This window comes from Coffea arabica, chromosome 2e (genome assembly GCF_036785885.1).
Source record: "Coffea arabica cultivar ET-39 chromosome 2e, Coffea Arabica ET-39 HiFi, whole genome shotgun sequence".
In the NCBI taxonomy this organism is placed as follows: domain Eukaryota; kingdom Viridiplantae; phylum Streptophyta; class Magnoliopsida; order Gentianales; family Rubiaceae; genus Coffea; species Coffea arabica.
In genome coordinates, this window is record NC_092313.1 from 19,948,019 (window position 1) to 19,963,308 (window position 15,290).

Genomic DNA, 15,290 nt, shown 5'->3' on the forward strand with positions numbered 1-15,290 from the left:
TGACAGGAAAAAAAAAATTGAAGGCGTTGCTATTGCAAAGAAAAACAGAAGCTCCTCCTCCATGAACTTGATGCGATAAAGTCCCATAACCATGTAAGCTTTGCCATTTTCCATTAATTTGCATGTTTGATTAAAGGCAACGGAAATAGATTATATGTTCTTCATCCTACCTAAATCGCGCCCATCTTGCAACCCATTGGGCCATTGTGTCCTAACTCCTAAACAAGAATATCCCCAGAAGGACTCTGAGGCCAGCCTTTGACTTTGAAAAAGTTGTCCAGGCAAAGGGTACAGTTCAGGGCAATGGTCAAATCGTAATCCTAAGCAGCCAAGAAAATTTTGAGTGGTGTCTTCCGCCAAGAGAAGAACAAGTCGAGAACTTTCTCCATCACCCGTCTTCATCCCACTTACGCTTGTCTCCCGCGCTCTGCACTATGTAGGATGATATTACTTGGATTGGAATCTAAACTCCGTGGTTTCTGCCCCCAAAATATCTCTATAGTTACAACTGACAACCACAAGCTCATTTGAGTGAGCGACCAGCACCAGACCAGCAGTGAGTGACTACTGATTAGAGACTAGAGATGGGTCACGGCAATTCAAAAGCCGGGATGGAGTCGTCTTCAGATGAATCAGCAAGAGGTGATGGTTCTTCTCGGGCTGATAGGATCAAGAAAAAGCTTCATCTAAGCCGCTCCCATTTCCGTCGTCACCACCGCCATGCCGGCGCCACTGTCTCCTCTGCACATAACCTCACTAAACTCCTCAAAGAAGAGGATTTTGCGGGCATCGCCCTTCTTCGTCTCATCACTGTATTTTCCGTCTTCAAGTTTCTTTTTTCTTCATTTTATACTATATATCAATTAATATTAGTACTTATTATGATTATTACCGGTGTTTACTTTTAGTCTGATTTTTATTTTTTTGGAAAGGCTGAAATGCAATTCAAGGACAAATGGCTGGCTTGTGTTACTCTTGGAGAGCAGACATTTAGAACTCGTGTAACTGATCAGTTAAGTAGTAGTCGTGAAAAAATTTGTCTGTGTTTATTTTTTTGAGTATGATGCCTTAACCGTGCATGCTAAATGATCTAGGCTTAAAACTAGTGTGAGAGATATTTAGATTATTTCTGGCGTTTAGCATATAGGGAATAGTAAATCCCTACATACAGGATTCATCTCTTTGGATTAGATGGTTAGATTGGTGGAACATGCAAATGGGTTTTCTATTGTTGGATTTTTGTGGGATTAGAACCTCATATGACTTGTCCGATTGCTGGTGGTAGAGAAACACTAAATGGAAGAATATTAGCATGAGTTCTTCTTTACATCTGATGAAGTCCTCAAATTAGGATCCATTTTCTCCTTCCATTTGTCTTGTATTCTCTCCCTTATCGAGCGTAAAAAGTAGTCGAAGCATCATGGCCATAGAGTGCTACTGATAGTCTGCATATTCCTGCATGTGCTAGGAGGCGTGACCAAGTGTCTTGTGGGAGTCACTGGGGCAATCTTGCAGTTGCCTTCAGTCTTAAGGCCCTCAGCGCTCGCAGGACTATTAGTGGTCTCAGTAGCCTTTGCTCCTTAGGCAAGGTTTAGTGACTTGGGAGTAGGATCCAAGTTTCTCTTGTGAGACACTGCGCTCATAGGTAGGTCATGAGCCAACAGGGATGAATTGGCATTGTGGACTAGAGGCTAAGACTAGGACTTTGCTAGTCTCACTGTGGCAATCTCTTGCCATCGTCCTTAGGTCAGCATGGCAGGTCTGAGCTCAACAACAGGGACTGATGGTTTTGCACACTTGGAGAAGGTCATCTAGATTGCAGGCTTATTGCTGATATTTTGGTTACTTAATTCAGCCAAGCAAAGGTTCAGTTACTCGTCCCAAGGAAACGCAAGTATAGGAGTTTACAGACAGGATTTGATATTTATTTTTTTTATTTTTAAAACTTTTGGTATTCATTTGTTTTGTTTGCAAATCATAGAAAGGGCTCCCCGAGATAGCAACAGGTGGTTGCTATTGATGGAAAGTTGTTGCTTATAAATTTTTGTGGCATTATGCTTGCAAAATTCAGTGGCTTTTTGGTTGAAAAAATGTGTTAGATTATTGTAATTACTATTTGTGGTTGGTGAGAAACTATATATTAAGAAGGGTGTTTTTTCTTTGGATGGAGGTGAAGATGTCACGTGAATGTGATAAATGGAAATCAGTCATTTGATTGGAGCAGTTGTAATCAGGGAGAAACAATAGGTTAAGAGGTTAATTTTCCTTTACATGGAGGTGAAGATGTCATATTGACATGATAAACAGAATGAGTCATTTGATTATGTTCCTTTGTGATGACTTGGAAATTTTATTCTTATATTACTTGTTTCTTCTTAGACTATCCTCCTGTCTTACATGTTTTGTGTTTTTAACAACAAAGAATCGTTATCTACCTAATGGACATGTTTGAGATTGCTCATCTACTGAAATTGTTATTCCTTGATGTTTTCTTCTGTTTGTGAGATTCAAATTTTTCATGTGCATGTGCTGACCCTGTTTTATTGATTGAGCAGGACTGACGAGCCCACATGGAATTCTGTAAGTAACTTGAAGCAGTATGGTCTTTGGCACTTGAACTTTAATTGCAGCTAGTATAAATTCATCCATCAATGTATTTAGCTCACTTCAAAAGCATATTTGCTGAGCAGTCTGTCAACATAAACTCTTAGTCAAGTTGATGTAGGCATTTGTGGTTCTAGAAGAATGTACTTCATTGGTGACAGTTAAAATTTAAAAAGGGGACTATTTGTAGGATACATGACTTCGTTGGTTAAGATATTCAGTGGTCTCCTTGTTTTTGAATTGATGTAAGTTTTCAGCAGGAGTTGGGGAAGCCTTAGGATGTTGTTTTGGATCCTCTTGTCCATGCTGAAAAATGAATTCTAGATTTTTGAGAGAGTTGAGTTAGTTTTTTGTTCACTAAGGTTAACTGATGTTGAAAATGTCACTGAGATCATGTAATTTTTAAATTAATTTTCTATGTATTATTCCCTCTCTCTTTAATGTGTGTTGTCACTTGATTTGTGGCTTATTACTTGATAAAGAGAGAAGAAGATTGCTAAACCATGTGTTGACCTTTTAGAGAGAAGCTGGTGGTGGGGAGGAGAAGGAGGTCTTATGTTAGTAATGTCTTTATGTACAATTCTGTGGCTTTTGATTCATTACTGTTTCAGCAATTGTAATCTTCCTTTCTCCCTTTTGACTTCCTATCAGGAGTTATTATGCATCCAGCCTTTTTAACCAAAGTAACTGCTTTTATACTGTAAATCATTAGGGGGAAAATTTAGGTTGCAAAGTTTTCTCTTTTCTTCACGATTACTGCATATAAATATCGTGATGTTCTTCTTTACAGGAGAAGAAGCTTCTTTTGGAAAAAAATGGGGCACATATAGCAAGAATATCTGTATTTGAGGTGTGTAGAATCAGTGCCTTTGTCAAGGTTTGGTATTTGACTATTCTTCTGGATATAAGTGGGAAACATGTCAGATTTGGTAGATCTGATACTGATCGATAGTAATCTCTATACTGACAATTAAGTGATGGACCATATAAGATGTTTTGAATTTCTTTTTACCTGTGAAATCTCCTATTCTTTTTTGGCTCTGAGCAGAACTTTTCCTGATGCTGAATTTTTTATTAAGTGGTCCTATTTGCGAGGCTGCAAATACCCAATGTTTAAATTTATCCTATTTAGATTTCTATAGTAAGAAGAAGTTTATTGCTTTCTTCTCGAATGCTTACGTGAAACAATTTTCATTTTTTTTTAGTTTTTCTTTTTCCTTACCTTACGTGAACTTTGAATTTCATTGTTTATTTGCTAGAAATATGTTTAAGCATTTTTGTCTAAACTATCATTGTTTAATTGCCAGAAAAATGTTCGAACTTTTTTGTCTAAACTGTCATTGTTATTTGTTGTCTCTCTATGCTGTATCTTCAAATGGCTAGTGATCTCTGTATGTTTTGGTTCACTGTTTTTTGCTGTGATGCAGACAAATAGATTGTCCAAGAACAATCTTGTCGGCTATTGTGAGATCGATCTACTTGAATTCCTCACTCAGGTGAGAATATACATCATCTGTCGGTGAGAGTGTCCTTAATGGACTATATGTTTCTGGAAGAAAATGAATGGACACTTGATGAATGTTGCAAGTTCCAAGTTCAGCTTAGACAGTCATGCAGAACAAAGGATCTAGTATCTTGATGATTACTGTGCATTCATGTTTTCAAGTAAATAAAACTAGCTTGTTATAAATAAATATTCAGTTCATTTTGAGTTCTGTTTCTCCATTTGACTATTTGTGTCTTTCTTTCTTCTTTTGTTTGTTGTTCTAACTCTTTTTGGGAGTTTTTAAAGATTTAAGGAAGCTTAACTCAGAATTTAATTCTCCCTCTCTCTCGTTCTCTCCCTCCTGTATATTTGGTGGTACATTGCCTGTTATTAAAGAATCATGAATGTGGAGCCTATGGCAAGGAGGCATCTGTCAAACAATAAGATGTGATAAAAACTTATTAAACATTCTAATACATGTTTATGGGCATTTACACTCACCTAATGGAGAAAAAAAATTTTCCCCGAATTGAATAATAGATTCAAATTTAGGATGAGATTTATAAAATGTGCATGCACACGTACAGTTACCCAGTGAAATATAGACCAGTTATATGAAACTTCTACACTGTTGATCTGGAAAAGTCAGTTTTATATTTAGCATGGGTTAGAGATGAACTCAAAAAAGAACCATGGATGGATTGCAAACATTTATGAAAGTGGTTGGAATTTGCTGGAGTTTAGGAGTTCTTGAAGATAAGAAACAACAGCGAAATATAATTGAATAACCAAAAGAAAAGAAAGGAAATAACATCTGGAATGTACTTCTGTAAAGAGGTATACTATATGGATTCTTGAACAACTTATCATTCACAAAAAAAAAGTAAAAAAGATATGTGTGCATGGCTTCAACCATTGGTAACTTGAAAGGAAAAGTGAAGCAATAGTTACTGGGTTTCCTGGCTCGACTATATCAGCTCATTTTAGGATATTAATTAAGACTATGTAAATCACTTTGCTTTTCTTACATTTACTAAAGGTTTACTTTGTGAACGTGACATTTTATAAGACAAGGGGGATTTTAGCATACACACCATTTTAGAAGGGGGAATTTCAGCATCAAAAGCGAATGTCTCATATAAACAGATAAATACAATCTTACAGGCTGCAGTTTTATTGGTTTAGTTTCATACATGGAAGTGAGAAGAATACTTTAGATTATAAGTAATTCATGTACTATATGCAGAAGAATGGTGGGAGGCTTAACAAATATTAATTAAAAGAACTAAAGAAGACAAATCGCCATCTTTTTGTAGGACAATAAATTCTGTGGTTCAGCAGCCGCATATAGACGTAAAAAACACATTCATGTAAAAAACAGATTCATGATTTTGCCTGCAGCTTTCATTTGTGCTTCGTACTACTTTCTACATTAATGGATTATAATGCACATAAGTTGAAAGTATTCTTGTAGCAACAATTCTTTAATCTTGCATTATAGTTTAAATAGATGAAGATAGTAGTTTCTCAGAATAATTGGGGGATGCCAAGCTAGTTGTTAATTTGCTTTAGCAAACTCTTTCCTTTTTCTTTTTCGTCATTAAGCTCAGGTTTGTTAATTCTTTCGGCATTATTACGTTCATCTATTGACTAATGTCTGAGTTGATGACAAGGGTAAACTAATGTAAAGTTTATTTCATTTTTCTGGGTTAGATTTGTCCAGATGTTTCATCTCTCTCTCTCTCTCTCTCTCTCTCATACATGCATTTTGGATTTCTTTGCTTTTAAGCTTTTAGATGTTCCCAAAAAATTTGTGATGCAGGATAGTGATACTGACATTGGGAAATTTGACTTGTTCGACCCATCTTCTAAAGCGATAGTTGGCACCATAACTCTTTCTTGCTTCATCGAGGTGCAAGTGTAAAGCAGTTTTTCTACTGAGTTTGAATTTCTCCGTAATTTACTTCTATCTAATGCCTAAACAAACATTGACAGGATCCTATGGAAACAGAGAAGAATTTTGCTAGGCGCATCTTGTCTATAGTGGTATGTTATAACCCATAGTTTCTTGTTGTTCCTGGTGTCCAAATATCTTGTTTGCTTTATGCCTAGTGTTGAGCAATGGACACAGAGGTGAAAGACAAGGAAATTTTTTTGATAGTTATTGTCAACTAAGACCAGATAATATGTCATAGAAGAAATCCACACATTGGAATGATGCAAGCAATGCCTGTTTTTATTCTGTCAGTTTTTGTTGAAAGGGTGATTATTCCTACTCAATCAATTACTGTTATTCGTTATGGTATGAGGGGTATATCACCATGCAATCTTCGAGCAATTAATATCTGTTTGGATTGTAAGTTATTTGGGATTATTTGGGATATTTTTACTGTAGCACTTTTTGTGATGTGATGTATGTGAGATAAAAAGATATTGGGAAGATAAAAAGGTGTATTGGAAATTGTAAAGATGATGTAAGCAAATAAAATTGGGGAAATATGAAGCAATCCAAACAAACCCTAGTGGGGAGTGTATATATATTCTTATTGCTCTCTGACATCTTTTCATGAAGCTAAATATCACATTATACAGGACTATAATGAAGACGGAAATCTCTCATTCAATGAATTCTCTGATCTAATTGATGCTTTTGGCAATCAACTGGCTGCTAATAAGGTGCGTGTTTTCCAGAGTTCGTATTTTTCTCCGTTTGTCAGCTTTTCTTGGACCAATTTTTTCCCAATAAAAGAAGTTTCATTATAAGCAGGCCCTCCTAATGGTCTAATTCAGTTATATGGTACTGTTAACTACCTATTATGCTTTATGTTAAATGGAGTGAATTTAGGGTGTCAAATTTTTGTAATAGTTGGTAAGCAGATAATTATCACTAGATGGATCTTGAAACAAAGAAACAAAATCTACAGCAGATGTTAATTTGCAATAGTGTCTAATGCACTATATTTTATTGCACTATATTTTCTTAGCAATTCATTGACCTTGTTTACTAGAAAAAGGAGCTTTTCAGAGCTGCTGATAAGAATGGGGACGGTGTTGTCTGCATGGATGAGTTGGCTGAGCTTCTAGCTGTTCATCAAGAAAAGTAAGCAATATAGAATTTTTAAAAGCCCTGGTGTTCATAAAAACTTTTGCTTTATGCTTGCGTTTAGTGGACTTTGCATCAAAGGAAGTTGCTGATGCATTTAAAACAGCTATGGTACTTCCTGCTTGGATCCTATAAGTTATTGTGAAAGTTTGAAATTGTTATAGGTTGATTTTCAGCTTCTTTATTTGCAGTTTTTCTTGCCCTTGACGTTAATTATTTGTATACTGCTTTTTCTAAACAAAGAATTGTGCAAAATTATTCTTCAGGAGCGATTTTTACAGTCTTTGCCGCTTCTTTGAAATAAGCACAATGTAGGTAGTTTGATTGTGTAAAGTTCTCCTTGAGAATACTTTTTAACGTTAACAAAAGATACAGATGTGGATCCTGCTCGTGACATGGTGGGTTGCATTTGAGTGCACCCCTAATTATTTAGTATAAGCTAATATTTACTCCTTAAATTAAGAGGAGCACACATCTACTTGTTCCTGCAAAATTTACCTCAGCAAGTTATGATTTTCATGATTGATAAATTGGTAAATACTAGTCATTCTATGGACTTAATGTTTAGTGATCTGACTCCTGTTACTAAAATGAACTTGCCACCAAGAAGATCCTTTTTTTTTTGGTTTTTTTGGTTCTATGGAAGACTTCAAGCCTTACAAGGGGAAAGGGGGAAAGGGAGGGAGGGCTTGAGAGTTGAACTAAGGACCTTACAGGGTCTTGGGGACAAGAACTTCCGTTTCAACATCTACATACCTGTTCAGGAAATTTTTTGTAGACAATGTGTATATGTAAGTCCCTCTTTATAGTTTAACTGAGTTGATCTGAGGATATATAGGTGTCAAATTGGTCAGGCTTTGATTAATTGACTACGTTATATAGGAGAACTTCTGCTTCAGAGAAAAATTTAACCTGCAGGAGCTCATCTTTGCTCTTAGTAATAATTTAGTTTTTTGAGCATTTAATTGCCCTGACTAAGTTTCAAATCTTTTATTAGAACATAAAGTCCTGTCATGAACTATAGTTCTTCTGATTGGCAAGCTTTCAACATCAGGCTCTGCTCATTTAGGTCTTATTCCTGCTATTTGGTTTTGACTATGTGAATGATGTTACCCTGTTTCTTATCTTACATCCTTTGGTTTTTGTTGCAGAGAACCACTAATCAATTGCTGCCCAGTATGTGGCGAAATTCTTGAAGTTCCTGATAGACTGAACAGTATGATCCATTTGACCCTGTGTTTTGATGAAGGGACTGGAAATCAGGTTATGACTGGGGGATTCTTAATCGATAAGCAGGCAGCAAATGGGTGAGGATCCTGTGTCCTGTATTTTATTTCTTGTGACAATAAAAGAACATTTTCATTAGGATTCTATAGTTTCTGTCTGAAAATCTATTTTGAAATCATTTTATGGACTTAGGTGGATGTTCAAACTAACTGAATGGGCTCATTTCTCATCCTATGACATTGGTTTGAGGTCTGGTTCAAGTGCATCACATATTTTGGTATGCTCTCACTTGGTTTTCTCATAATGTATTACAATTTGAATAGACTGGGTTGATTAGCTGTTCAAACAAAGGTATATTGTATTGGAACCTCTTCTTTATGTCTCATGCCCTGCTTAGTTTCTCTCTCCTTTATTCATCATGTGGGACTGCTTTTTCATTGTGGGTTAGTGGTTAGATATTCAGCTACATAATTGATTGTTATCAAGAAAAAGAAAATAGAATGAAAATACAATAAATGCTTAATGGAGGCGGATATCTTATAGGATCTGGTTCTTCTTTTCTTCTGTATGTTCACTTAGATATGTACTATTTGCAAGAAAAACTTATGTATCTTTTGGCCGAGGAATTGCTACTTTCAATCAGTTTTTTTCATATGAGTCACTTTATTGGGTTACCTTTTTATCATTAGGTTTTTGATAGAAGAAAAAAGAGGTTAGTAGAGGAGTTAATTGATAGCAAGATCGTCTTATCAATGAGAGCCATTTATCAATCAAAAGTTGGGCTTGGCGTCATGGACCAAGGTACTGCTTTTTGAGATTTCATACTAGGCTAGTCATGCATTCTCAAAATCAAACTTGATAAGCCAGTTTCAAAAGGAATAGATGATACTCATATCTCATATTTCTCTTTGGTTTGTCTTTAAGCTATCTTTTGGGTTGTTGTTGTCAAGATTACAGTGTATTGCTTTTGCAAACTGCAAAATCTTTTGAGTCTGATAGTTGAAACAGATTAATTACCTTTTCTTTTGATTAGTGTTTATTAGATAAAGAATTTGTAATGTTTCTATCACTACAAAGCATCATGTTTTCTTTTGGTACCATGATTTTGGTAATTATAATTATATACAAATTTGTGTGTAGGTGCAAAAGATATCTTGCAGAGCATGTCAGAAAAGCAGGGTAAAAAAATGGATTCTGTTGAATCTGCAAAAGATATACCGAAGTTCGTTGAATTTTTCAAGGCATGAGTCCTTCCTAGTAATAGTAGATATTCATATTTTTTATTGGTTTTGACTTTGATTAATAGCTGTTGTGTTGGGGATTAAGTTCATTGCTCTGATGTTTAAACATGTGATTTGTGCCTTGTCTTTGACTTGCATAAACTTTTACCTTGCGTAAATTTACTTGGATGGTTCTGGATTAACTATCATGATTTTCTTGATTAGCTACCATGGTTCTGGATTAGCTTTCAATGTCTGGATTGGGAGGTTCATTTGATTCACCGGGTCATTTTCTTGAATACGTCTCGTTATTGTTCTCAGGAAAAGATCAAGATCAGATCATTGATGTTATTGCTTTCACTATTATTAGTAGGAACTTGGTGCTATATGCAGCATAATTATCTTTCCTTTTGTCTCAGTTTCTGTCAGTTTACCCTGAGCTCTTGATCTCTCTCTCTTTGTTTCTCTCTTTGTCCTCACTTTGTCTAATGTGCTCCTGGTGTAATTTTATCTTTAAGGATAGAATGATTTACTTCATTTTCTTTCCTTGCATCTATGTTCTGGTTCATGAAAATTTATGCAATATTTTGTGTTGATTGGCTAATAAAAGCTGAGAATCATGATTGGCTTATTGAAAGACAAGTAAGCTGTAATTTATAAGTGCTCATATGTTTGAAAGTACTTCAATATTTCTTAATATTGTAAGAAGAGGGAAAATTGTGAGGATGGCCAGTAATTTAACCACATATCTCTGGCTATGTCAGGATGGGAGGTGGTAAACGATGAAGGTAAAACTCTTAGAACTGTTTTATAAATCAGATAGGACTTACTAATACTCAAAAATGCATAAAGTTACAGCTTTCTGGTCGACATATCCTCCATCTTGTTTAGGCTGCTTACATAAGATCTTAAATTTTTATCAAAATGCAAAAGCCATTTTCATACTATGAAGACAGATTACTTTGTGGAAACCTGTATAACTAAAATTGAGTTATCTGAATAAGGAATTATGTCAAAGAAAAACTTTTTTGTTATGAGACATTTTCTGTGTTCTTTATACATATACAACACGTGGGATGATAGAGCTGCTTCAGTTTTGTGCATAATTATTTCTGTTAGATACCTGGTTCTTTTAACTGGCTTTTGTTGTTCGTGTGGAATATTGTTTGAGTTCAATCATTTGCACGTATGTGAAATTAAAATTCTTGGACGACTTTTCGGTTCACTGATTCTAATCGACTGTTGTGTTACAGGATCAACTTAATTTGGATGAAGCCAAGTACCCTTTGGAGCATTTTAAGGTAGGTGAAATGAAGCAAAGAATTACTTTAGCATTGTGCACATATTAAGAGGGCTGGGACAATTAGAAATGGTGTGTGCACTGTCCCTCAGGAAAAAATTGACTAGCATTGCGTGAATTTTCCTAGTGAATAACATTACCTTGACTTTGTAAATAAATCAGAGCTCTACTTAGAAAACAAAAGATAGAAAGAGTAGAAAAACAGAAAAGAAAAAGAATCAGGTAAATGGATAACATGCTGTGGCTTTGTTGATCTTGGACCACTTAAGCATTCAATTTGATATGCCGGCTAAATGAAGTCTTTCTTGGGATTGCAAATAGTATATCTTAACTATTCAGCTAATTAATGTAGAGAACCCCATCTATTGTGTGTGTGTGTGTGTGTATTATATATATACATATATATATATATAGTTGACTAGTGGAATTACCCATGTTAAGATACTTTTTATCTGTTTGTTCACCTTCTGTAGCATCTACTTCAGTTCTCTTTCCTTTGTTCCTTTGTTGACATTTTGCTTAGCTGCTTGGTTATTTGCACTTCCAATTCTTGATTCTGAACTTCTAGTTTTGTTTTCTCATTCCAAGTTGGAAGTGAAGCTTCTGCACCCCTGGAGCAGCTCCTTAATTCCAATAGTCAGAAAAGTGAATTAATATATTGCTTATTTCTTTGTCGATCGACAAATATTATTTTTCTCAGTTCCATATTGTCTCTGAACCCTCTCCAAAGGGATCTCTTCACTCCTAACATTATGCAGCTACTATGCGTATGGGATTTTAATTATCATATGGGAGAAGAGCTATGAACTCTTTGTGCTGCAGAAAGCCTCATCTCCTTAACTTACTCACTTGTAATTTAAAATATTCTGTATGCAGACTTTCAATGAATTTTTCATAAGAGAGTTAAAACCTGGTGCAAGACCAATAGCGCATATGGAGCGTGATGATATTGCTGTATGTGCTGCTGATTGTCGTCTCATGGCATTTAAAACTGCTGATGATAGTCTAAGATTTTGGATTAAGGTATATTTTAATTTTTTCTCAAAAATACTTGCAGAATAAGTGCAAAATGCTTAAAACGCATAGTGTCTTAGGTAAATGTGCTTTCCACATGTGGAAGGAGTTACATATGTGTTGTTCATCAATTATATTGCAAAAATATGAAAAAGAAATTGCCAATTTTGGGATAACCAATTCATTAATATTGGTCCTCTGGGGTTCAATTTGTAGCCTGTTGTTCTCAATCAGAAAGGCTGGACTCCTAAATGGTTTGACAGACTGTATTTTGAGTAGTAGTTGCTTTTTGCCTCATATTTGCATAGTGAAATCTGAATCCCATAAGCCATTCTTCCAGGTTTTTATGATTCACATTGCAAACTTTCTTTCACAAACACACTGTGGAAAATGGTTGATGTGGCACTAGATAGATTGTCACTGTAATAGAGTTAGAGATAGCAAAACTTTAGTGTCTATGACTCTATAATGTTTGTAAATGTTTGGATCTTACACGGAAATTGTTTTCTTCCCTTGAGAGATAAACAAGCTGCATGGTATCTTATACTTTCTGATTTCAAATGTTACCTTAGGGTCGAAAGTTTTCTATTCGAGGCCTTTTGGGGAATGAAGCATGTTCCAGTGCCTTCATCGAAGGAACTTTGGTGATATTTCGGTTGGCACCACAGGTACTTGCAGCAGCAAATTTGTTTAGTTTGTGATAAGATATCTCCAATTTAGTTTTGTTGTTGAATAAATTGCAAGCATGTTTTTAGCATTCATTTTGCTAAACAAAATGTCCAATTATTGCAGGACTATCATCGTTTTCACTCTCCAGTTTCTGGAACAATTGAAATGTTTGTAAATATACCTGGATGCTTGTATACGGTAAATTGAGTTTGTTCACAACCTGTATGGTATTTCTGATTTTGGGCTTGCCTTTCCATGTTGCTGATTGCATTTTTGTGCATAACTTGAAGGTAAACCCAATTGCTGTAAATAGCAAGTACTGTAACGTTTTCACAGAGAATAAGAGGGTTGTGTGTATCATTTCGACAGCAGATTTTGGAAAGGTTTGTTGCAGGAATTTAATTTTTTTTATTGTGTTTAATTTCTTTGCATAATAGAAGATTTTGGGGCATTCTTGTCAAAATTAACATGAGAACTTTTCTTCATCGATTCCTAGTTCAACATCATTTGCTTTTGGCAGAATCTTTGTTTATATGCCAGCTAATTTTGTTTACGTGCAAAAAGTAGGTCTCTTTCTGTACTTCCTGATTTGGTGGAAGTTGCTTGAATCCAAGTAGCACACTATAGCATAAGATATTAAGAAGACAGGAAAATCTGGGATCTCTCCTAATATCTTTGAAGAATTTACCACCTGACCTAAAGTTGCATCAATCATTAGGCATGGACACTTAAGATAATACAAAAAGATTACTATTCAATCTACCGTTGTTGCATGGCTACCGCGAACAGATGTGCAGTAAACGGGCATTTGGGGCTGCTAACCTAGTACTGGCTAACTCAGGGGCTTGGAGCTCCATCTTGATGGGGTGCAAAAAAATCTGTTCTGATGTTTGCTGTTTGTGTCACCTTAATAGCTGTTCTTAAACAAGTTAAAATATTTTGTATTGATATCTCAAAGAATTCCCTACTTCTTTGCAGGTGGCATTTGTTGCAATTGGTGCGACAATGGTTGGCAGCATAATTTTTTCGAAGAAGCTGGGTGAATATGTTCAGAAAGGAGACGAGGTTCACCTAATGTCATTTGTCTTTTTGTTTTTCTTTTCCTTTCTTTTCTTTCAAGTATATCTGTTTAATATGTGGTTGGCATTCTGACCTTGTTTTTGCTATTTTTGTAGCTTGGTTATTTCTCATTTGGTGGAAGTACTGTTATATGTGTATTTGAAAAGGTTAGTATACAGCAACCTCTTCTGTTGCATAAAATTAGTATATGTTTCTTTGCAGTTATGTCTTGAGGAAAAGCTTCGTCTTTTTTGAGTCTATGGTTTATGCACTTATTGTTGACTAATTGCATGTAATTTACGTGGTGGGATGGTGTTTCTCATACTCGTGTTGTCATTGAATAGCATGGTGTCAATAAAAATGTTTTGTTGTAAGAATGGGAATGACAGAGTTTACCTGTATATTGTATTGACTTGCTTCCATATTTTTCTCCAACTTTGATGTTGTATCTTAGTAGAATCTCAGCTTCACAATAGTGTAGGCAAGCTTTGTGAAGAGTGCGTCTTTAGTCTGTTTCTGATACAGTATGCTTTTTTCCCCCTGATATATGAATGTCCAGTGACTCTGTAAATTGATTTACTTTCCATTTTGGTATTCAAAATAATCGTTGATTGCTGATACCAGAATCTATCTGTATTCTTCAGGACCGGGTAAAGATAGATGAGGACCTCTTGGAAAATAGCGAGAGGTCACTTGAGACCTTAGTTTCTGTTGGAATGCAGTTGGGAATCTCTACTAAGAAGAAGTCTGATGTTGGGTCACCAAATATGGAAAAACTTGTTCTACGGGCTTGAGTGTGTTCTTCTACGACTGTACCATCGAAAGAAAAGTTAAACCTCACTAACAAGTTGTAAAAATCTGTAGCTTGAATGCATGCACTTTTCATTTTTTCCAAATGTATGCTGATTGCATTTGGTTTTTATCCTCGAAAGGATTGCCGGTTTCCGTCGAAAAATTACGTCGTTTTCCGTGATCACATTTCCCTATTACCTTTTTCCCTCACATACATCAAATCGCTACAGTAATTTTTCCATGAAAAATCACGAAAAATGCAATCCAAACACAACCTAAGCATTTCTTTTCTCCTCCCTCGCATTAGGACCATGGTTCGTCATATCGGCCGACACCTAATTGGAACGGAGGGAATCGACACGATACCGATTCCCGAATCGTGGATATTACTATATTCGTGACGACTCACTTTGATTCCGTCGATATTGGGTGATTCAAATTCGTGATGCATGATATCGGTCCGTATATCTGAGTCAACTCGGAGTCGATTCGAATATTTTTTTAAATTATATCTTTTTTTATATTTTCTAATTTTTGTAATTTTTTCAAAATTTTTGAAAATTTTTATGTGTTATAATGTGCGTATCATCCGATATTTAATCAATATGTTGCGATGACTGTGGAACAATCGAGATCGCGAAGCAATTGCGAACTGTGATGGCGAACCATAATTAGGACAGAGATACTAATAAGCAAACTCAACTCTCAGCTTGATTCAAAAATTTTCTGCTCGTCTTATTTGGATTGCAAATTAAGCTCTGCAAAATGATAATAAGTGAACTTGAAGAAAGAAGAGTAAAGTAAAACACTAACATC

At 35.5% G+C, this 15,290-nt stretch overlaps 1 protein-coding gene across 2 annotated transcripts; it reads left to right on the plus strand.

The window, feature by feature from the left end:
- Positions 1 to 19: 19 nt before the first annotated feature.
- On the plus strand, positions 20 to 14,655 carry LOC113731718 (phosphatidylserine decarboxylase proenzyme 2-like). 2 transcript variants are annotated; one of them, XM_027257119.2, is made up of 21 exons: positions 20 to 812; positions 933 to 1,012; positions 2,556 to 2,580; positions 3,395 to 3,454; positions 4,032 to 4,100; positions 5,913 to 6,002; positions 6,086 to 6,136; positions 6,683 to 6,766; positions 7,099 to 7,190; positions 8,345 to 8,500; positions 8,613 to 8,697; positions 9,110 to 9,221; positions 9,561 to 9,661; positions 10,894 to 10,941; positions 11,817 to 11,963; positions 12,527 to 12,622; positions 12,747 to 12,821; positions 12,914 to 13,006; positions 13,602 to 13,688; positions 13,799 to 13,849; positions 14,327 to 14,655. In XM_027257119.2, the coding sequence occupies exons 1-21, from the start codon at positions 585 to 587 to the stop codon at positions 14,474 to 14,476; spliced, it is 1,980 nt and encodes a 659-aa protein (XP_027112920.2). In that variant the 5' UTR covers positions 20 to 584; the 3' UTR covers positions 14,477 to 14,655. The 2 variants fall into 2 exon arrangements, with proteins under 2 accessions (XP_027112920.2, XP_071935784.1); XM_072079683.1 differs by lacking the exon at positions 11,817 to 11,963 and having other exon boundaries at positions 438 to 812.
- The last annotated feature ends 635 nt before the right edge of the window (positions 14,656 to 15,290 follow it).

Excerpts from the sequence above, each read along its gene's own strand:
- LOC113731718 (XM_027257119.2), top strand. The coding sequence starts at position 585 with ATGGGTCACGGCAATTCAAAAGCCGGGATGGAGTCGTCTTCAGATGAA. Across the intron at positions 3,455-4,031 it reads CAAGAATATCTGTATTTGAG|ACAAATAGATTGTCCAAGAA; the intron begins GTGTGTAGAATC and ends GCTGTGATGCAG. Across the intron at positions 9,222-9,560 it reads GCTTGGCGTCATGGACCAAG|GTGCAAAAGATATCTTGCAG; the intron begins GTACTGCTTTTT and ends ATTTGTGTGTAG.